Below are 23,315 nucleotides of genomic sequence, written 5' to 3'. Positions count from 1 at the left end.
GAGCCTCCCCTGTGTCACACTCATCACCATATCCTCTGCCAGATGCACTCTATCAGGCTCATCATAAATCAATCAATCAATCAAATTTATTATCGCCAAGTACATATTACATATATACAAGGAATTCTTTGTGGCAAAGAGGCAACATAATATATAACAACAGATACAACAAGTAACATCTAACAAGACAGATACAGTATACAGTCTACACATGACGATTTAATTGTTGAACAAGAGAGTGGATAGAAGCTGTTCATATGGCGGTTGGTGCTGCATGTGGGAACTCTGAAGCGACGTCCTGAAGGGAGTAGTTGGAATGAGGAGTGTCCCGGGTGCGAGGGATCGGATGAAATTTTCAATGCGTAGGATCGAATACTCTTATCATAAAGATCCTGGATTTTAGACAGGGGGGAACCTATAATTCTGTAAAATGTGCCCCAGAGCCTCAAAGAACAAATTCACAGACATACGTTCAGCAGCAGAGGAAGAGAAAGAGAAAGCACATGCCTGTGGAGCCCCCCGAAGTAGGGAAATGACGACCCCCACCCTCTGGAACTCATCCCCGGAGGAGCGGGGCCTCAGAGAAAAAAAAAGCTTGCATCCTTCTCTGAACGACCTGAACTCCCTTTTATCCCCTGAGAAAGGGTCTGGCAATTTGACCGGAGATGCCAATGACACATCTCTATCCCCAGCACTAGGAGCCCCTGCAGCGACAGCCCCCTGCACAGTATCCACCAACTGTTGCTGGGTATGGGCCATCGTGTGCTGTTCCACATTAAGTTTATGGAACATTTGGGTCAGGTGCTTGACCTGATTAGCCAAATCTTGTATGGGATCCATGAGGATAACACACTTTTTTTTTTTTTCCTTCAGAGGAAAAAAAACCTGAAATGGTCAGCTATAATGTCAGGAACACTGCACTGCACTTGCTCACTGAACCAGTGCGCGTGTCCTGAGTACAAAAACAGTGCTCAAAGATACCTGTGGAGCGGGACAGCAGCGGTGACGATGTGTGCTTCAGACTATCAGGACCTGAAGCACGTGACTGCTGGGGGCGTGGCCTAAGCTCCACAGAGCTAGGAGCTGCAGGGAATCTCCTAGAAAGGTAACTACGTGACAAGTTACCAAGGGGCATAGGCAGAGACGTAAACCAGATCAAGCCAGGTCAAAGCACGAGATAGCAGGACAGTACCAAAGGGTTAGACAGAGTGAATAGTCAGGACGAAGCAATAGATCAGAAAACCAGAACGGGCAATGGACGGTATAATAGGGACAAACTGTAACAGAGTAATGATAGCCAAGCCAGGAGGTCAGAACCAGAGAAGACAATAGTACCAAAACGAGAAACGGAGTTCAGAGTGAGGGGACAGACCGGGTCATACACGGGAATCAAACAAGCAATGCCGTATACACGCACACCAGTGGGGTCAGACACACAGCCAGAATAACAGTATAGCTGGCAGGGAATCCTAGTCTGAAGTGAGTATAAATACCCCTCCCAGATCCAAAGAGAGGCCGGCAAAAGTTAACCCTGTGAGAACAGGACATTAACCATGTCCTAACCATGACACTGACAGTCCAAAAATGGGGTGACAGATCCCCTTTAAGGGAGTAAAAAGTGTCCAAACACATAATACCTACTCAAAAGAGCTCTTCCATTGGAACTATGCTCCATCATAAAAGGAGAGGCTCTACTTCAAATTCTAATCTGATACTTCAATCCCTCCTAATACCCATTACAATAACACATGACTTCTCGTGTCATAATCCCCCACTATATGAAATCTACAGGGGTTTGCTGAAACCTGATTAAAACTGAAACTCTTAAAAAATACATTGGAGCTTTGACATAAATGTAGTTTTGTTTTGGATCATGGACCTATTTTAAGACCTGTTGCCAGATTTTTGCTTACAGATTAGCCTCAGAATGGAAAGTAAATGTTGGGGCCCATATATGATACCATGCCTAGGGCCTAGAAGAGCCTTGATTTTCTCCTGAAACCACAAGTGAGTCTGCCAGCACAAGACTCCTATTTGTACTCCTGGTGTACCAGTGCGGTCTGATGAGACTGATCCTCGAGTTTATGTGTTTCAGGAATGTGAATGCATAAACATGAACGCTAATTGTGTAGATCTACATATACTTTGTGTGTACACATAGATACTCTTACACAGCTACACACTCCCCTGAGGCAACAATCAGCCCTTATGTATATACAAGGTAGACACAAGGTGTCATTGGATCCATGTATCTACTCACATGCTGATATAAATACTTACTTCGGCATATACACACACATTCACAAATAATTATCTCTTCAAGGTCGCTTCCCCTTCTCTGCTCCTACTCATTTTCCTCTCCTCCTTTGCATCAGACCATGACTCCCCTGAGGCCTGATTGGGGAATTAGTGGCTCAGAGTGATATATACATTGCCAGCTACTTATATAACATGCAAATAAACAAGCCAACATCAGTATGTTACATAAGCAGACAGAACAAGACATGTTTCACCTTCCAGATTAATAGTAATGTATACATGCGGAACATGGCTGCCATTCTCTCAATGATAGTATCAGATCTAACACCAGCTCACCAGAATATGGTCCCTAGAAATAAGAACTTATCAACAGTTTTGACCCACCTAAACCACTATGAGCACTGTATATGGAATACGGAGACCCTTCTAAACATCTCCATTTGTACCATGAGTTATACCACAAAATTTAAAAAAAATTAGCTTGGGCGACTAGCTCACCAAGCGCAAAATAATCTCCAATTGCCCTTGGATATTTCTTTGATGGGCAAATGTCCTGCTATTTTAGTTGCAAACCCTTTCCATCTAGGATTGAAATTTCTGATACCTCCCGCGTCAGCTATGTAAGAATGGTGGATTTATTGTGGCATAGGAAGTGTTCATAATGCTTTTTCTAGCAAGGTTTTACTGTTGGCAAAGATGGATTTGTTAAGAAAGCTCTAATTAGTCCTTATGTAGTGAAGGTGGAGGAATATGGGTGTCAAATATGCTGTCAGGTTCCATTTTAAAGGTGTTATTGGTATGAATGGGTCACCGAGGAGGATGGCAGGAACAGGCTAAGCCACAAGAAAACCAGAGAGGTTGGTAATTAAGTGGATTGCAGACCCCTGATCCTATCCACACAACTAGCAGTAGCGGAGGAGCGTACCTACGATGCCCTAGACACCTTGGCACAGCCGGAGAGCTAACTAAGCCTAAAGCAAGAAAGGTGAAACCTAAACTGACCCGGAGCAGACCCCAAAAGGAATAGATAGCACCCAAACATATATTGTCGATGAAACACAAACGCAGCCAGAAAAATAGACTGAGCAAATGATGGGGCCCAAACTGACTAGACAGGATAGGAAAGGAAAGACACTGTCTGCAATCATGCAAAAACCCTGAAAAATCCAACACGTCTGATGTACAAAAAAACACTGAAGTCACACGACTTCACCCCCACTATATCAGCACTCCGGTAAGAACTGGAAGCAAAGCAAAAGAGACCAATATAACAGGGGACTGAACAAACTGACACAGGCTGTAGCATATGGAGCGGTGGTCCAGCACAGCCCCCAGAGGAGCAAGCTGAACCCGCACAACAAGCAGAGAGAGACAAAACCAAATCAGATGCAAAGGATTAGCAAATTAACCACTTACAGTGCCTACAAGTAGTATTCAACCCCCAGCAGATTTAGCAGGTTTACACATTCGGAATTAACTTGGCATTGTGACATTTGGACTGTAGATCAGCCTGGAAGTGTGAAATGCACTGCAGCAAAAAAGAATGTTATTTCTTTGTTTAATTTTTTTTTAAATTGTGAAAAGTTTATTCAGAGGGTCATTTATTATTCAACCCCTCAAACCACCAGAATTCTGTTTGGTTCCCCTAAAGTATTAAGAAGTATTTCAGGCACAAAGAACAATGAGCTTCACATGTTTGGATTAATTATCTCTTTTTCCAGCCTTTTCTTACTATTTAAGACCCTCCCCAAACTTGTGAACAGCACTCATACATGGTCAACATGGGAAAGACAAAGGAGCATTTCAAGGCCATCAGAGACAAGATCGTGGAGGGTCACAAGGCTGGCAAGGGGTACAAAACCCTTTCCAAGGAGTTGGGCCTACCTGTCTCCACTGTTGGGAGCATCATCCGGAAGTGGAAGGCTTATGGAACTACTGTTAGCCTTCCACGGCCTGGACAGCCTTTGAAAGTTTCCTCCCGTGCCGAGGCCAGGCTTGTCCGAAGAGTCAAGGCTAACTCAAGGACAACAAGGAAGGAGCTCCGGGAAGATCTCATGGCAGTGGGGACATTGGTTTCAGTCAATACCATAAGTAACGTACTCCACCGCAATGGTCTCCGTTCCAGACGAGCCCGTAAGGTACCTTTACTTTCAAAGCGTCATGTCAAGGCTCGTCTACAGTTTGCTCATGATCACTTGGAGGACTCTGAGACAGACTGGTTCAAGGTTCTCTGGTCTGATGAGACCAAGATCGAGATCTTTGGTGCCAACCACACACGTGACGTTTGGAGACTGGATGGCACTGCATACGACCCCAAGAATACCATCCCTACAGTCAAGCATGGTGGTGGCAGCATCATGCTGTGGGGCTATTTCTCAGCCAAGGGGCCTGGCCATCTGGTCCGCATCAATGGGAAGATGGATAGCACGGCCTACCTGGAGATTTTGGCCAAGAACCTCCGCTCCTCCATCAAGGATCTTAAGATGGGTCGTCATTTCATCTTCCAACAAGACAACGACCCAAAGCACACAGCCAAGAAAACCAAGGCCTGGTTCAAGAGGGAAAAAAATCAAGGTGTTGGAGTGGCCTAGTCAGTCTCCTGACCTTAACCCAATTGAAAACTTGTGGAAGGAGCTCAAGATTAAAGTCCACATGAGACACCCAAAGAACCTAGATAACTTGGAGAAGATCTGCATGGAGGAGTGGGCCAAGATAACTCCAGAGACCTGTGCCGGCCTGATCATGTCTTATAAAAACGATTATTAGCTGTAATTGCAAACAAGGGTTATTCCACAAAATATTAAACCTAGGGGTTGAATAATAATTGACCCACACTTTTATGTTTAAAATTTATTAAAATTTAACTGAGCAACATAACTTTTTGGTTTGTAAGATTTATGCATCTGTTAATAAATCCTGCTCTTGTTTGAAGTTTGAAGGCTCTAACTTATTTGCATCTTATCAAACCTGCTAAATCTGCAGGGGGTTGAATACTACTTGTAGGCACTGTAGCTGAACAATGCAGGATCAGGGCAGGAGACATCAGACCTCTGAATGCACAGGAAAGCAATCACCAGCAGGGATTGCAGGAAGTCTGCAGACTTAGGGTATCGTTACACTTAGCGATGCACCAGCGATCCCCACAATGATATGGATCGCTGGTGCATCGCTAAGTGGTCGCTAGTGAGCTGCCACACAGGCAGATCTCACCAGCGACATAGCAGGGGTCGGGGATCATTACTTACCTGTCAGACGCGGCGATCCTGACGTCCTCCCGCCCGCGTCCACGCGTCGCTCGTCGGCGCCACAGGAAGCCCAGCAGGAAGCGCCCGACGAGAAATGATCCAGGACGTTCTCGCACGACCAGCGATGAGCAGCGGGAGAGCCGGTCGGAGGTAAGTATCAGACATAGTGATATTGCTAGCAATATCGCTGCTACGTCACAAAAACGGTGACGTTACAGCGATATTGCTAGCAATATCGCTATGTGTAACGGGGCTTTAAATACTCCAATCAGTAACCCCAGATCTCCAATCGTCATCATCATCATCAGGTGGCAGACCTCTCTCAATATGGCCAGCTCCACTACCTCTAGTAACCACCGGAGGGAGAAGAGCGAGCTTCAGCTCAGAAGTCTGAGCCAGGGAATTCACAACAGTTATCTTATGACGAATGTATTAACGATGCACAGCATAGGTGATAAATGTACGATTACTGCTGTCTTAACTTTTGTAACCCCCACTGGTCCCTAGAACAGAGGTCCTCAGCCATACTTGGATGTTTTTCTTTGTAAGAAAAGGCTTCTGTTCTACCATACTACTCAACTGGTTAGACATACAGTATGTTAGAACACAGGAGATTATTGTCACATTCAATGCACAACCAGTACTTGAAAGAAATTCCTGCAGCTCCTTTAATGTTTCTGTAGGCTTCTTGACAACCCCCTGGACCAATTATTTTCTTGTCTTTTCATGAATTTTTGAGGAACACCCATTATTACGTAATGTCATTGTTGTGCCAAATTTAAGGCACTTCTAATGTCTGGGAATTTTTGTTACCCTTCTGATGACTGATAACTTTCAATAATGAGATCCCTTTGCTGTGTTGTAAGCTGTTTACAGCTTTTACTACAAAACACAACAACACAAATGTCAGGAAAATCCTACTAGAACAGCTAAACTTTATATGACGCTAATGAAAAATCATTGTAAATGATGGCAGCTGTTTACTGACCACTATGTAACATGAGTTTAAGAGTGATTGTCTAATTTTGAACACAACCACATCCCCAATTATAAGAGGGTGTTTACACAGATGTAACCACATTGTTTTAGTTTCAGTTTGCTTCTCAATGGCTTTGTGCAGATTATGGGTGACATTCCAGGTCGAAAAAGTTCTGAAATGATTCTTCTTGATTCAGAGCTTGGCATGTTAACATGGGTGTGTAGACTTTTTATATCCACTTTAGTTGGCAAGGTAAGTGAAAAAAATCAAAATCAAAACTCATTTAAGATATATTTTAGGAATTTTCAAAAGAACACAATTATAATTCAGCATGTGATGTCGGATTTTCTAAATTTTATACTGTTTTTTTCTTCCTCCTTCAGCTAAATTACCTAGGCCCGCCTTTCAACGATCCTGATTTTAACCCTCCACGTGCTATCGGACCAGAAACGATTCCTAGTGCTTCAGTAGACCTTCACATGTGGCGGAATCTGAATGACAGTCTGCGATTGGCAGAAAACCACCGAGCATACAGTGTTCTACTTTGCTATTTGCGTTCCATCGATAGTGAAGTGGCACGAACAGAGCTACGAAGGAGCTTGGGCCGCTTCTGCACCAGTTTACAGGGCCTAGTTGTTAGCATTGCTGGGGTAATGTCTTCTCTTGGCTACAATCCCCCACCTGAATTTGCCACTTCTTCTCCTCCTCCAGGTTTAGGCTTTGGGAAGGGTAATGACTTTCTACGCAAGATGGAGGACTTTTGGTTACTCAAAGAGCTGCAGATTTGGCTTTGGAGATCAGCAAAAGACTTTAATCGATTAAAAAGGAAAGTACCAGCAGTTGTGGCCTTCCGAATGGAATCTCGTGGCTTTTGAAGATATGGAACTGGTGAAAACAATCATAGAATGAATTTATGGTTTATTCTATGACACAACTCACAATAATGTACTTTCTGATAAAATCAGTAATATAGTCCTTGGATAGTTAGCTTCCTTGTCAAAGAAACAAAAGATTGAAAATTTAAAATCCACCAAACACAACAAGTGGTAGAAAATGAAGTGATAACTATGCAAAGATAGAAGCTTCAACTCTTAATTAAAAATGGATAAAACAGGCAGAAGGGGAAAGATGTTCATCAAAATGATGGAAGCCTTACCCAACTTAGAGAAACAAAAGGCACTGAAGATAGATGGTGGCGTCATGCACCTGTGCACATTTTTAGATTATTTATGGTTAAAGAGCTTTAACAGACACTCATTCTATGAGATAGCTTTATGATTTACACAGATGTTGGGATTGGTATCCTTAGTATATTTTCGAAAATGTGTAAGGCAATGCTATATAAAAAAAAAAAACACTACTCTATATAAACTTAATTTTGAAAGCACCAGTTGCTGATTGTCACAATCAGTAAGCAAACATGGCCTTCCAAAACATAAGTAGCTTCTCCATTACAGGCTATTTCAGACAAAGCAAAACAATGCACCTTCTGTTTCTTACAAACAATGTTCATACACATAAGAAGAAGCACTGACAGTATGAGCAAACAAATTTGAGTGGAATTGAATTCTACTCAAATTTTACAAAAAATCTGCATTCACCAAAATGAGGATTTTTAGACATTTGCTTCCACACAGATTCAGCAAAATTACGGCCACTGGCTGCCATTGTTATGGACTATGAAGGGCCATCAAAAGGTTAAAAAATATAAAAATCTTTATACTCACCTTTTTTGCTCAACTCTCTAGCCCCTCTGCTCCTCACGATTGCCTGTCCAGTCCTCATCGTATCTTCTGTTCCCCGCTGCTTGTTCTAAAATCCCTGAGCCTCTTACGCTGAGCCGAGACTTCTGGCTGTGATGAGGCCAGGGGCAGTTCTGCGCATGCACACGCATGGTCATTGTGCAAATTGTGATGTCATGACATTGTGAACTTTTTCACAGAACCCTCATGGGCTAAATAATGGATTTAGACATATTTCACATATTATATGGCACCTCCTATTTCACTATGTTATGAAGTTCCTTTTTAATTGGGTTGTCCGGTTTTCTTCAAAGAAGCCCTCCCATGAATATAGTGAGTGTATAATATACTCATCGACCACCACTTTCTCTGGGATCAAGTGCTCTTCTGCTCAGTGATGTCGCTGCTCTTCAGACTAGTCCACTTCCTCTATGCTCTATATGTGAGATGGAAGCCTCTTTTACAGTGTAAGTCTGCGAAACCTCGTACTGTTTGCTCCATTGTAAAAGCCACTTCTGGGTCATGCAGAGCGAAGTATGACCCGAAGAGTCTGCAGAGCGATGACATCACTGAGAAATGGAGCAGAATGGCGCTTGAAACAGGACAGAGCAGCGGTGAGTAAGTACATTAATACACCCACACTACATTACATGCACATTTCATGAAAAAAAATATTCATGGGAGGGCTTTTTTAGCATTGAATTCTGAGTTAAATGAGTCCTGTGTTTTAACCCTCATCTCTTGGCGAGATTGGTTACAAAGAGCATCACTCTGACCTCGTAAGAGCAGTCTTCTGCTTTACGGAAACCACTAATTTGAATGCGTATTGTGTAACACCTGATTTTGCTTGTGATGGCGCTGCAATAGAATTGGGTTCTTCCATTTTACAGTTCATCACTAGGGGTCCCAACTGGGTGACAAGCTGTGATCAGCTTAAATTAAAGGTGATCCTTCGAACAAGTGCTGTTTTTTTTTTTTTAAAGTGGACACTAAGTGTTGCCTGTTACAATAGGTGCTATGAATATTCTAAAATAAACATAACATAGCACCGATTTATTATGGTTGGGTGTCTATTTGCTGCATATGCGTGCCAGAGATAGAAATGGTGGGTGAAAACCAGGAAACCCCTCCACTCATGTGTAAGAAGACATGTTCTCTAAAGTGATCTTATCATCAGGTTTTCCCTATATAATCTAAAGCCACTGTCTTTAACTGGTCAATTACAGGAGTCCATCATTCAGTATATAAGACCCAACTTCCCCTGCACATCCCAAAAATATCTTTTATAAACAGTAGGCTGTATAAGCCATATGCTAATCAGCACCGACCAGTTCGATGAATGTTGGGTCTACGTTTCATCTATTGGCATAATTGCCTCACTCTCGGTTTTGTGCTGATAAAGAAGTTTGAAAATGCAAACACGTTGACCAATAAACAGCAGCCATTGATCTTTGGATTCCTGCCTTATTATCTATTGACGGAGCAGTATTGTTCTTGGGAGCACAGGTCCTGTTTACACAGGACAATGTGCTGCTGAGAACGATGAACTTTTGTGCAAACCAAATGATCACTTTCTCTTACCAACGAGCGTTGTGCTCATTCGTCGGATCATTGTTAGCCTGATTTCACTGCACAATTATCATGACCGTGCAGTGTAAATGCAGCTCCAGATTAAGCCCACTTACGACGGCAGATATGTAATGCAACAAGTCTGGAGCAAATTACGTTGCAATGTAGATTTAGAAATATCTTCCAAATATTGCAGAAATTCTCTGTGTTGCATAACGAGCGTGCTGCGCTTTTGCAACATGATCATTCTGTTGCTGAGAGGTTTCACCCCTTCACTGTATAGGAAGCAAAATCTGAAATTCACAGCACAGTCATCTGTAATTTACATGCAGCATTGACCCATGGTGTAATACGTCTAGACTCAACCTTACAAACTGATTTTTTTACCAGGAGAGCTAAAGACACAAAGTAACACTAAGGGCTTCTCACACAAGCGAATAAATCGGATGAGTGCAATCTGATAAAAAATGAGGCAGTACACATCAGCAATAATTTTCTCATGCCAATTCGGAATGAATGCAGCGAAAATCAAGTCGCACACACCCATACAAGTCTATGGGTGCGTTTGACACATCACACTGCACTCGGATGTCACCCAAGTACAGTGCGATTAAAGTGGATGCCGGCAATGAAGGAGATGGAGAAATTAGTTTCTCCGTCTCCTCCACACCTGTGCTGCCATTCTGTCATGTGGGAGCATCGGAGCACGGCGCACTGACACTCGGATCAGGCTTGCAGCAGAGCAAGAGCCAAGTATCATTAGCATATCACATCCTACGCCGTAAGCTAGAGTGACTCCAGCCTAATAGTAATAGCGGCTCGAAAACCTCTCATCGGTAAAACATGTCATTTAATTTTTTTACTTAATAATTAAATAAAATAGTTATATTTTTTTCTTTTTTTTGGAATGTATTTTCTCCATTATTAAGCAAAAATCAAAAGTTATTAATTTTTCATATTTCATAGAATCATAGAATGGTAGAGTTGGAAAGGAACTCCTGGGTCATCTGGTCCAACCCCCTGCTCAAAGCAGGATTTGCCAAATCATCCCAGACAGATGTCTGTCCAGCCTCTGTTTGAAGACTTCTATTGAAGGAGAACTCATCACTTCTCGTGGCGACCTGTTCCACACATTGATCACCCTAACTGTCAAAAAAAATTTCTAATATCTAATCTGTGTCTCCTCCCATTCAGTTTCATCCCATTGCTTCTAGTCTTTCCTTGTGCAAATTAGAATAAATTTGTAGACAGCTATTAAGTCTCCTCTCAGTCTTCTTTTTTGCAAGCTAAACATTTCCAAATCCTGTAGCTGTTCCTCATAGGACATGGCTTGCAGACCGGTCACCATTCTGGTCGCTCTTCTCTGAATTTACTCCAGTTTGTTGATGTCTTTTTTAAAATGTGGTGCCCAAAACTTGACACAATATTCCAGATGAGGTCTGACCAAAGAGGAGTAGAGGGCAATAATGACTTCACATAATCTAGACTGTATGCTTCTGTTAATACATCCTAGAATTGTATTTGCCTTTTTGCCTGCTGCATCACACTGTTGACGCATGTTCAGTTAATGATCTATTAGTATACCCAAGTCTTTTTCACATGTGCTGTTGCTTAGCCCTATTCCTCCCATTCTATATATGCTTTTTCCATTTTTATTGCCCAGATGTAGTACTTTGCATTTCTCCCTGTTAAAAACCATTCTGTTAGTTGCTGCCCACTGCTCCAGTTTATTTATATCTTTTTGAATCCTCTCTCTCTCTCTTCTCTAGTATTAGCTATCCCTCCTAGCTTTGTGTCATCAGCAAATTTAATCAGTTTACCCTCAATTCCTTCATCTAAATCGTTGATAAAGATGTTGAACAATACAGGGCCCAGGACAGAGCCCTGTGGTACCCCACTTGAGACATTATTACAACTGGGTGTGCAGCAATTTACGACCACTCTTTGGATCCGATCACTAAGCCAGTTATGAATCCACATAACAGTTGTCTTGTCCATTCCAGACTAAGTCATTTTTTTCAATAAGGTTGGTTTGAGATACTTTGTCAAATGCTTTGCTGAAGTCAAGATATACTATATCTACAGCATTTCCTTGATCCACCCAATCAGTAATACCGTCATAGAAGGAAATTAAGTTAGTCTGACATGACTTATTAGTTACAAACCCATGCTGACTCTGTTTAATCACTTCATTCTTATCCAGGTACTGACATACATGTTGTTTAATAATTTGTTCAAAGATCTTTCCTGGTATAGAAGTCAGACTCACCTGCCTATAGTTCCCTGAGTTCACCTTCTTCCCCTTTTTGAAGATAGGAACATTTGCTCTTCTCTAGTCTCCTGGGACTTCTCCTGTTCTCCAAAAATTTTCAAAGATTATGGAGAGGGGTTCAAAAATGTCTTATGCTATCTTCTTCAGTACTCTGGGGTGTAATTCATCTGGACCTGGAGATATTTCCCAGCTTTGGCTGAAAAAGTGGCCAAGTAACTTGTCAAACGGTTCCTGTAAGTTTGGCCTGGCCCTTTTAGTTGACATGCAATTTCCCTTATTCTTGCGGCTACCCAGTAGGAAAGTAAAAGTGTTTGTTCAGGATGCAGCGTGGCCCCTCCACAATCTTCTCATCTTATCATAGGTGTCCGCACCATACTATTCTATCTCCTACGTTTGTAGAGCGGCATCTGTGCATGTGCTACTATACTATACTATGCCTAGACAGATGGTCTCCCTGCAAAATATTAACAAAAACAAATGCATTGGTTTAAATTACTTTTCAAAAGATAATATTAACAACAAAAAAAATTAAATAGTTGAGACATTATATATGTATTGGACAAATAATTTAAAGGGAATCTGTCCCCAGGTCTTTTCCATGTAAACTGAGAGCACCATAATGTAGGAGCGGAGAGCATGATTCCACTGATGTGTCACTTACTAGGCTGAGTTTTGCTGTTTTAATACTACAATCAGTGTTATATCAACAGGAGATTATCACTACCGGACAACTGGCCTCATGGCTCCTAGTCCAACCCCGCCTCCAGCACTGATTAGCAGCTTTATGTTACTATACAGTGTACAAAGAAATATGTAGTGTGGGTGAGGTAATACACAGCTCAACAATTGATTCTATCATAACTGTTCCATCCAGTAAACTAAGTGATACCTCTCTGGAATCAGGGTATCTGTTTCTACATCGTGCAGCTGTCAAATTGCATAACAAACACCTGCTGACAGATTCCCTTTAACTTTTTCAACACAAGCATAAAGAAGAGGATTAAGATCTAACAAATTAATAATTGGTAGACAATATTTATGCAAAGCTAAGTCATTTTTATTTTATACAGTAAAGTTTGTACATTTTTACTTTTAATTTATCCAATTTTTTTTCCTATAAATCATTAATTTATTGTTCTTGTTGCTATGTGATTGCCATAGTCGTTACTAAGCAGACCGTTATCTTTTCTGCTTGAAGTGGAATCCTTGATTGAAAATGAATTTTCTCCTTCTGTTTAAATATCTCTTCGCACTTCTTTGAAAGAGATTTTCTAACCATGTAATTCTAGTAGCAAACAGCACAGTACAAAGGATATCATGCCATCCGGAGTCCATGTACCCAAAAGTGATCTGGCAAATTAGGTCCCAACAACAAAATGCCATGCATGGTCCAGATGGATCCACTACGTGTGATGGGACAGTTACGTTAGTAGAAGGTAGTTCTTATTGAGTCTCAGACTTTCTGGTTGCTAGCTATTTGGTGATTACTTAATACAGGGTAGCACACATAAAATTAGACCCAATAACTTATCTTTGGGACAAATCAAACTACTTACCTGCTGTCACAATGGCCTCTGTCTAAATACAGTGGGGCAAAAAAGTATTTAGTCAGTCAGCAATAGTGCAAGTTCCACCACTTAAAAAGATGAGAGGCGTCTGTAATTTACATCATAGGTAGACCTCAACTATGGGAGACAAACTGAGAAAAAAAAATCCAGAAAATCACATTGTCTGTTTTTTTTTCATTTTATTTGCATATTATGGTGGAAAATAAGTATTTGGTCAGAAACAAAATTTCATCTCAATACTTTGTGATATATCCTTTGTTGGCAATGACAGAGGTCAAACGTTTTCTGTAAGTCTTCACAAGGTTGCCACACATTGTTGTTGGTATGTTGGCCCATTCCTCCATGCAGATCTCCTCTAAAGCAGTGATGTTTTTGGCTTTTCGCTTGGCAACACGGACTTTCAACTCCCTCCAAAGGTTTTCTATACGGTTGAGATCTGGAGACTGGCTAGGCCACTCCAGGACCTTGAAATGCTTCTTACGAAGCCACTCCTTCGTTGCCCTGGCGGTGTGCTTTGGATCATTGTCATGTTGAAAGACCAAGCCACGTTTCATCATCAATGCCCTTGCTGATGGAAGGAGGTTTGCACTCAAAATCTCACGATACATGGCCCCATTCATTCTTTCATGTACCCGGATCAGTCGTCCTGGCCCCTTTGCAGAGAAACAGCCCCAAAGCATGATGTTTCCACCACCATGCTTTACAGTAGGTATGGTGTTTGATGGATGCAATTCAGTATTCTTTTTCCTCCAAACACGACAAGTTGTGTTTCTACCAAACAGTTCCAGTTTGGTTTCATCAGACCATAGGACATTCTCCCAAAACTCCTCTGGATCATCCAAATGCTCTCTAGCAAACTTCAGACGGGCCCGGACATGTACAGGCTTAAGCAGTGGGACACGTCTGGCACTGCAGGATCTGAGTCCATGGTGGCGTAGTGTGTTACTTATGGTAGGCCTTGTTACATTGGTCCCAGCTCTCTGCAGTTCATTCACTAGGTCTCCCCGCGTGGTTCTGGGATTTTTGCTCACCGTTCTTGTGATCATTCTGACCCCACGGGGTGGGATTTTGCGTGGAGCACCAGATCGAGGGAGATTATCAGTGGTCTTGTATGTCTTCCATTTTCTAATTATTGCTCCCACAGTTGATTTCTTCACTCCAAGCTGGTTGGCTATTGCAGATTCAGTCTTCCCAGCCTGGTGCAGGGCTACAATTTTGTTTCTGGTGTCCTTTGACAGCTCTTTGGTCTTCACCATAGTGGAGTTTGGAGTCAGACTGTTTGAGGGTGTGCACAGGTGTCTTTTTCTACTGATAACAAGTTTAAACAGGTACCATTACTACAGGTAATGAGTGGAGGAAAGAGGAGACTCTTAAAGAAGAAGTTACAGGTCTGTGAGAGTCAGAAATCTTGATTGCTTGTTTCTGACCAAATACTTATTTTCCACCATAATATGCAAATAAAATGAAAAAAAAACAGACAATGTGATTTTCTGGATTTTTTTTTCTCAGTTTGTCTCCCATAGTTGAGGTCTACCTATGATGTAAATTACAGACGCCTCTCATCTTTTTAAGTGGTGGAACTTGCACTATTGCTGACTGACTAAATACTTTTTTGCCCCACTGTATCTGTGCCAACTGGTGAGGGCCTCGAGACTTCCTATAAATTGCAGGATTCAAATTCGTCCCTATACACTTAGTATTGCATGAAAATAAGAGCAGCACGTTGGGATCCTGGACTGCCCATTGTTACGCAACAACGTAAAGCTCACAGCCAGTGACTAGTGGGTAGCAGGAGAAATCAACAAGGGCATTTAGGACTATTACTTGCCCAGGCTCCTGAAAGCAGTACCGCTTATACTGTCTTAGCTGTCGCTGAAAATTTGCAGACATCTTCAAGCGACATAAGAATATGTATGATGTACAGTATGTGTGTACTTAGTTGTATGTATTACAAATATTCTTGTTTGTGGGATTATCTGCACATTGTTCATTTTCATGGAAAGCCAGGCCTAGTATGGTCATTTGTAACATGTTTGAACTTTGAGAGCTGAACATTTAGCCCATATGTGTAAACCGCCAGGCTGGATACAATCCGCCCGCAACGCACTTGGACCAGTTTCATGTCTTCTGTTTCCACTAAAGATGTGGGACAATTTAAGGCTACAGATTGCAATATTCATCACAATCAGAAATGCTCAGCACTTTAATCATCTCATCTATTGGCTCATCTTTCTACTGGAATCTAATTATTAATAGATTTTTTTTTTAACTTTTTATATCTTAACACCAAACTATAATGGGGGTTATCCGAAATATCTCATTGAAGCCATCGCAAAGAAAAAAATAATAATTGGTTTGAAGGTTTGAAATGAACAATTGTGGATAATTCTACATCATGCAAAGATGATTTAGTTGTATGTTATCTCTACATCATGCAAATATGATTTAGTTGTATGTTATCTTATCCAAACTAGCACATTAGGCTAGGATCAATCTTGAATCTAATTTAAGGGTTCACTTGTTAGTCTCTGTTCACACCTGCATTTAAAGCTCCATTCTGAGTTATGTTTTAGGTGCGGAGAAACAGAATTCATGTGGAAAACAGATCTATTGTAAAACTAATGCAAGCTGAAGCAGGAAACAATAATGGGGTCAGGCTGGTTTTCGCTTTACATCCATATTTTAAACAAAGCAAAAAGTTTTTGATCTGTTGAAAAAAAAAACACAGATACAACCAGAAAATAGTTCAATATTTTTCCTATAAAAAACAACCTCCTTCAACAGAGGGTGAAATAAAGCCTCATCTGTTACATGAGAGTAAGATTTTGGTCACTTATTTGTGTAGCAACCCCAAAGGATCATTCCGTGTCCATCTCCGCAGATTCAGAGCATGTGTAGTCAGAGACATCGGATTTTATATCCATATGCCACTTGATTATTGTATATCAGCGTTGTATACGAGCCCTCTTTTTCTTATATATATATATATATATGTATGTACATATTTATTTATTACATTTGAAATGTTATTTATTTTCTTGTATTTATTGAGGTATCCAAAGAGATACTATACTTTACAGGTATACAAAGACTTAATGACTTTGCCTTTGGTACATATGTAAAGGGGGTGCACGTAATGATGGCACCTGTTCAGCACCCCCATATGCCTATAGGGAAGTCGGACTGTATATATATATCTAAAATGGTTCATTCTCATTATCTGTTGTATTGGTATCCCAAAGTTTGTTTCACATGAGAACATACCATACATTATAGAGGTAAGTCCTAGAGTTATACATATGTTTCCGAATGTATAAATAATGTACTCAACACACCAGTACTAGTGGTTTGAATACAGGCACGGCATGTGTCTCAGGCTGAGTGTTTAATAAACTGATTATTCTTTACCTTTGTGCTTGTGTAAGCCTGGCGGTATTTTTTTATGTCATGTAACGTATACACCTGTATGGATTAAACCGTGCAAATATCTGAGGCAGAAAAGGAAATCATGCCCTTCTCATTCCTTAACGGAATCTCCACCCAGTGTCAGGTTTCTTTAACCCAGCCAAGTTCTCTTGAAACAAATGAAATCAAGCTCATGATGTAATTGATAGAACAGCAACCTTGATGTTTGGTGATTGACCTGTTACGGCAACAGCCTGCAGCTGCAATGACAAAGCAGCAATCAGGGTGGTTCTGTAAATCGTACCATAGAGACTGTAGTCAAGGCACAGTATGTGTTGTCTACACATGCTGAAAAAACTTTAGATGGAAATAGGATAAATGTGAACCAGTTTGCCCCTACAGCTGGGCATGCACACACATTGAAATGTTTGCTCATCTTTAGAATCTTCAGAATCCTTGGCAGATCTTGATTTCATTACACGTGAATTATCCATCTGTGAAGAATGGCACCATAGAGATCACACAGAATTCTACCGCTGCCACCACATGTGAAGCATGGCACCAGAGAGATCACGCAGAATCCCACCGCTGCAACCACATATGAAGGATCCACACCTCACCACCATGCCTGACTTCACTATTACGTCCGAGGCATCACGCGATACGCTATCCTCACTTGTGCCAACGTGACATTCTGCAGCCCCCTGGGACACGTAAAGTCAGCTTGGCACAGTTTTACACAGAAACCCCCTACCCCAAGGCCCAGGGAGGCACGGGGAGTGAGAGGATGTGGCCCACGCAGTCATTGACATGGCACCACACTCATTCACATCCCTGACAGGCTGAGAGGCCCCTTTCACTAGCACCAGTGAAACAGCGCCTGGTCAACTTAGTAGGTGTGTCACCAGTTCCTGGTTAACCATAAGCCTGGTCCATTAATATTGATTTTATCGGGTCAGAAACTAGCCCCAGTAGCATGGAAAGTTAAGCCAAGAACACGGACGTGTGGATTGAGATAAAATTTACAGTAACGTACAGTAGGGAAAAAAAGTATTTAGTCAGCCACCAATTGTACAAGTTCTCCATTTTAAAAAGGTGAGAGAGACCTGTAATAGATATCATAGGTAGACCACAAGTATGAGAGTCAAAATGAGAAAACAAATCCAGAAAATCACCTTGCCTGATTTAGCAAGATTTATTTTGCAAATTATGGTGGAAAATAAGTATTTGGTCACCTAAAAACATGCAAGACTTCTGGGTCTCACAGACCTCTAATTTCTTCTTTAAGAGGCTCCTCTGTCCTCCACTCTTTACCTGCAGTAATGGCACCTGTTTGAACTTGTTATCAGTATAAAAACACCGGTCTACAAACTCAAACAGTCACACTCCAAACTCCACTATAGCGAAGAACAAAGAGCTGCTGAAGGACACCAAAAACAAAATTGTAACTCTGCACCAGGCTGGGAAGATTGAATCTGCAATAGGCAACTTGTACTTGTCCAGTACATGTCCAGGCAACAGTAACAGCAAGTTTAGAAGTATGACAGAAGAGCTGGGTGTCATAACCAGTGTTGCTAACAAAGAGTCTCTATTTAACCCTTTATGAAAATCATAGAGCATAAGGACACTGCCACCACCATGTTTCATTCTAGAAAAATGAATATGCATGGTGACTACAGTGAAACATGGTGGTGACAGTGTCCTTATGTGGGGCGACATGAGTGCTCCTGGTATTGAGGAGGGACATTTCATTGATAGTACAATGAATTCACAGATCTACTGCTCTATATTGAAAGATAAGGTGCTACCATCACTATGTGCTCTCTGTGCACTTTCCCAAAATGACAATTATTTAAAAAACAGATCTGTTGCATTTCTGAAAAAAAGAACAGAGTGAAAGTGATTCAGTGGTCAAGTATATCTCCTGATCTGAACCCAATCGAACACCTATGGGGAATTCTGAAGAGACAAGTGTACAACACTCTCCATCCAGCATCCAGGCTTTAAAAGAAGTCGTTGTTGAAGAATGGAAAAAGATACAGTAGATGTTGCAGTATGTTACCAGCTTTGCCACTCCATTCCTAGAAGGCTTAGTGCTATCATTAAAAATTATAGAGGTCATGCAAAATAATAAATGTAGTGATTTTTAGATGTGGGTTGTATTCTTTTTTGCATCAACAAATATGAGTAAAACTAAAGATTTTGTAATGAAAGTTATATTATAAACCTTACTTTCATGTTATGGGTTAAAAATGTTCTGTGAAACTCAATCTTGTTAAAATTTTGGAAATTGTCCCTTTCTTCAGTTAAATATCAGTGAAATTAAAATTTTATTATTCAAAGTGCATTTACTCATTTCTACTGAGTACCATATAACAAGTTAGCCTCTCAATTCTTAATGCAACAAAATCTGCTCATACGTTATTAATCAGCCCTTCTTTTCCTTTGATTGGGGTCTTACTTATCGGGCTTCGTGAATGCCAAGCACCTGTTTTTTTACGACTTCCAAGCATCCATGGTTCTACAGCAATTAGCACAATTTGGTCTTGCCTATAACAACATAGGAACTATACAACCGATAAATGGGCCCAAATAATACAAAGATCCCCTGAATCATTAACGGAACAACCTAACAAAAGTGGAAACTTTGCTTATAAAAACTAACAAACTTTATTAATGCAAAACAAAAATACAAAATATCAAAATGTATCACTCAGGTATGGTCTAGCCATGGGATACATGTTCATGTACCACCTCACAAGCATTTGATATTTTTTTTTTTTTTTTTGTGTTTTGCATTAATAAACTTTGATGGTTTCTATAAACAAAGTCTCCATTTTTGTTATGCTGTGTCACATTAGAACTAAGCAGCAATATGACTATCTGTTGTTACCTCCCAGGTCACTTTTTTGATAGTGATTCATGTACCTTTGTGTCTATTTCCATTTCTATCTGCCACTCTGTGCAACCAGCTTCACATTACTGAAAGGGTGTTTCTATTCTTATAGGATAAAACTACATTTCACAGTAGCACTTACATAGTAACATAGTTTTGAAGGCTGAAGGAAGACCTTATGTCCATCTAGTTCAGCCTATTTTTAGTGCAGCTGTTCTGCATTGTTGATCCTGGGGAAGGCAAAAAACCCACAGAGTAGAAGCCAATTTTCTCCATAGGGAAAAAAGTTCCTTCCCCTAAGCTGGGTCAACCATCTACCTATAATATTCTGTTATTCGTAACCTTCTATACTGTTACTCACAAGAAAAGCATCCATTCCTTTCTTAAATTCATTCAATGAGTTGGCCATCACCACTTCCTCAGGAAGAGAATTCCAGAGCCTCACTGCTCTTACCATGAAGAACCTTCTTCTATGCTGGTGCAGAAATTGTCTTTCCTCCAAACGAAGAGAATGCCCCCTTGTTCTTGTCACAGTCCTTGGTACAAACAGTTCATTGGAGAGATCTCTGTATTGCTCTCTGATATACTTGTACATATATATTAAGCCTCCCCTTAGTCTTCTCTTTTCTAGAGTAAATAGACCTAATTTTGATAACCTTTCTGGGTATTGTAGTGAACCAACTCCATTTATCATTTTATAGCCCGCCTTTGAATCCTTTTAAGTTCAGTAATGTCTTTCTTGAGCACCGGCATCCAAAATTGCAAGTGTGGTCTGACGAGTGATTTGTACAGAGGGAGAATTATGTTTTCAAATCTGTCTGTAGTTGCAAACTGTCCTCCTTTGTGTTAACTACCTTACATAGTTTTGTATCATCTGCAAATACTGATATTTTACTGTGTATGCAATCCACTAGATCATTAATAAATATATTAAATAGTAGGGGGCCCAATACAGAACCCTGTGGTCCCCCACTAGTAACCCTGGCCCAATCTGAGTATGCACCATTAATAACCACTCTTTGTTTTCTATCACTAAGCCAGCTACCTACCCATCTTCACACATTTTCCCCTAGCCCAAGCTTTCTCATCTTACTTACCAATCTTTTATGTGGGACAGTGTCAAATGCTTTAGAGAAGTCGAGATAAATGATATCCAATGATTCTCCTTGGTCTATTTGAGAGCTTACATCCTCATAGAAGCTGATCAGGTTAGTTTGACAGGAGCGATCCTTCATAAATCCATGTTGATATGGAGTTAAACATTTATTAACATTGAGATATTCCATAATGGTATCCCTTAGACACCCTTCAAAAATTTTACCCACAACAGATGTTAAGCTTACCGGCCTATAGTTTCTAGCTTCCCTTTTACACCGCTTTTTGAATATTGGCACCACATTTGCTTGTCGCCAATCAAAAGGAACAGACCCTGTTTCTATAGAGTCTTTAAATATAAGGAATAGAGGCCTGTCTATCACATTACTTAACTCCCTTAATACCCGAGGGTGAATGCCATCAGGTCCTGGTGATTTGTCAATTTTAATCTTACTAAGGCGGTTCTGCAATTCTCCCTGGGTTAGGTAGGTAATACTTAATGGGGAGTTTACATTATCACTCTGCATTTCCCCTGGCAAATCCTTTTCCTGTGTGAACATTGTTGAGAAAAAAGTATTTAAAACATTTGCTTTTCCCACATCGCTCTCTATGATTTCACCCTCATTGTTCTTTAAAGGGCCGACACCATAAATTTTAATCTTTTTACTATTTATATAATTAAAGAATAGTTTGGGGTTTGTTTTACTTTCCTTAGCAATGAGTCTCTCAGTTTCCACTTTTGCTAAATGTATTTGTTTTTTACACATTTTATTTTTTTCTCTATAACTTTTTAACGCTTATACATTGCCTTCTTGTTTTAGCTTCCTAAATGCCTTGTTCTTGTTATTTATTGCACTTTTTACATCCTTATTTAGCCACATTGGTGTTCTCCTGTTCCTAGCCCTTTTATTTCTGTACGGTATGGCTAGCTCGCAGTGGGTGTGTAAAACTGATTTAAATATTTCCCATTTATTTTCTGTGGTCCTGTTTTTGAGGACAATGTTCCAATCAATTCGGCGAAGGTCCTCTCTAAGCTGATCAAACTTTGCTTTCCTGAAATTCAGCATTTTTGTAACCCTCTTCCAGGGCACCTTACTGAAGGACAAGTGGAATTGCTTCTCCTCACTGCTGTAGACCCCTTTCACTCCTCTCCTGTGTGCTCCTGACAAGCCCCACCTCTATGAGTTATCATAAAGCTAATCTACAGAAAGTCTAAAATTCACATTATGCTTTTCTGCATTCTCTGCTCCTCTTAGTACTCTGCCTGACCAATTTTATCTTCTGCCATGTACATCAGTATAACTGTCTGTTGGATTTTACATCATTGTTAGCTGGTTTCTTTCAGAACTCAACTCTCCTGCACTCCTCCACAATGAAGCTTGTAATAATAGGCAGTGCAGAATAGTGATGAGTTTGTTTATCCATTCCTGACAGATCAGAAATGTGAAAGTGTGGCGCCCCTGAGGCTCAGTCGCCACAGAGGTACTGCACCTTCTCCTAAGGTGTAGTGCCCCACCAACTAGGTAAGTTGGGAACTCCTTTCCACACTCCAACACCTGCACCCACACACAGGATAGTTCAGCAATGGACCAGATTGCGGCTCCATGCTTAGAGGATAGCAGAGCACCTTTCGTGGGTCCTTGCTTCGTAACATGAGATGTGCTGGGAGGTGGGTGGAGTTGAGATATATAAAAGGTTGGGAAAGTTTAGAATTACAGTTCAGTCTGGAGGTCAGTCAGTAAGGAGAGTCTGAGGACGGATCCCTGGAGGAGGGATGGAGGAAGGAGTGCTGCAGCTGCCTCAGTGATCTGTGCCAGCTGGCACGGGAAAGGAACAAAAGGAGAAAGACGTAGAACTGCAACCTAAGCTTCCATAAGAGAGAGAAGGAACAGCGCGGAGCGAAGGAGTAGGAGAACAGAGAGGAGTTGTGGGTTGGAAGAGGAACCCTGCCTATAGGTTCTCAGCGCAAGGCCGGGGCCCGGTCCCCGAGGTTGTATGGACACTTATGGTTCTGCAGCAGACACCGGTGGAGTAGTTGGCTGTAAATGCACTACTCCCATCCAAGACTTGGGGCACAACAGCATCTGTATAGAGAGCCGGGACTCAGGATAAAGGGAGTCCCCGAAGTAGGCTACAGCTGTCTGCCATACAAGGAGAGTTGTTAGGAACATCTGACAGGAGGAACTTCAGAGTACCACGGTACTGGAGCTCTTCACACTAAAAGGCGCAATAGAGGAGTTGTTCAGGAAAGGTACATGTTGGCGGAGTGTGGGAGAGGAGAAGCC

The 23,315-nt window shown here is 41.2% G+C and overlaps 1 protein-coding gene across 1 annotated transcript in view; it reads left to right on the top strand.

Moving 5' to 3' along the window:
- CLCF1 (cardiotrophin like cytokine factor 1) overlaps positions 1-10,687 on the top strand; it is a 111,626-nt gene extending 100,939 nt beyond the window's left edge. Inside the window, exon 3 of the mRNA XM_073563348.1 lies at positions 6,867-10,687. Within this exon, the coding sequence (XP_073419449.1) occupies positions 6,867-7,358 (492 nt within the window). The 3' untranslated portion in view covers positions 7,359-10,687. The remainder of the gene's footprint in view (positions 1-6,866) is intronic.
- The last annotated feature ends 12,628 nt before the right edge of the window (positions 10,688-23,315 follow it).

The sequence above is a fragment of the Dendrobates tinctorius genome, unplaced genomic scaffold (genome assembly GCF_039654945.1).
Source record: "Dendrobates tinctorius isolate UK_male_01 unplaced genomic scaffold, ASM3965494v1 ptg000387l, whole genome shotgun sequence".
Classification (NCBI taxonomy): Eukaryota; Metazoa; Chordata; class Amphibia; order Anura; family Dendrobatidae; genus Dendrobates; species Dendrobates tinctorius.
Note: the sequence above shows the minus strand (reverse complement) of the source record. Positions and strands in the feature narration are given on the sequence as shown.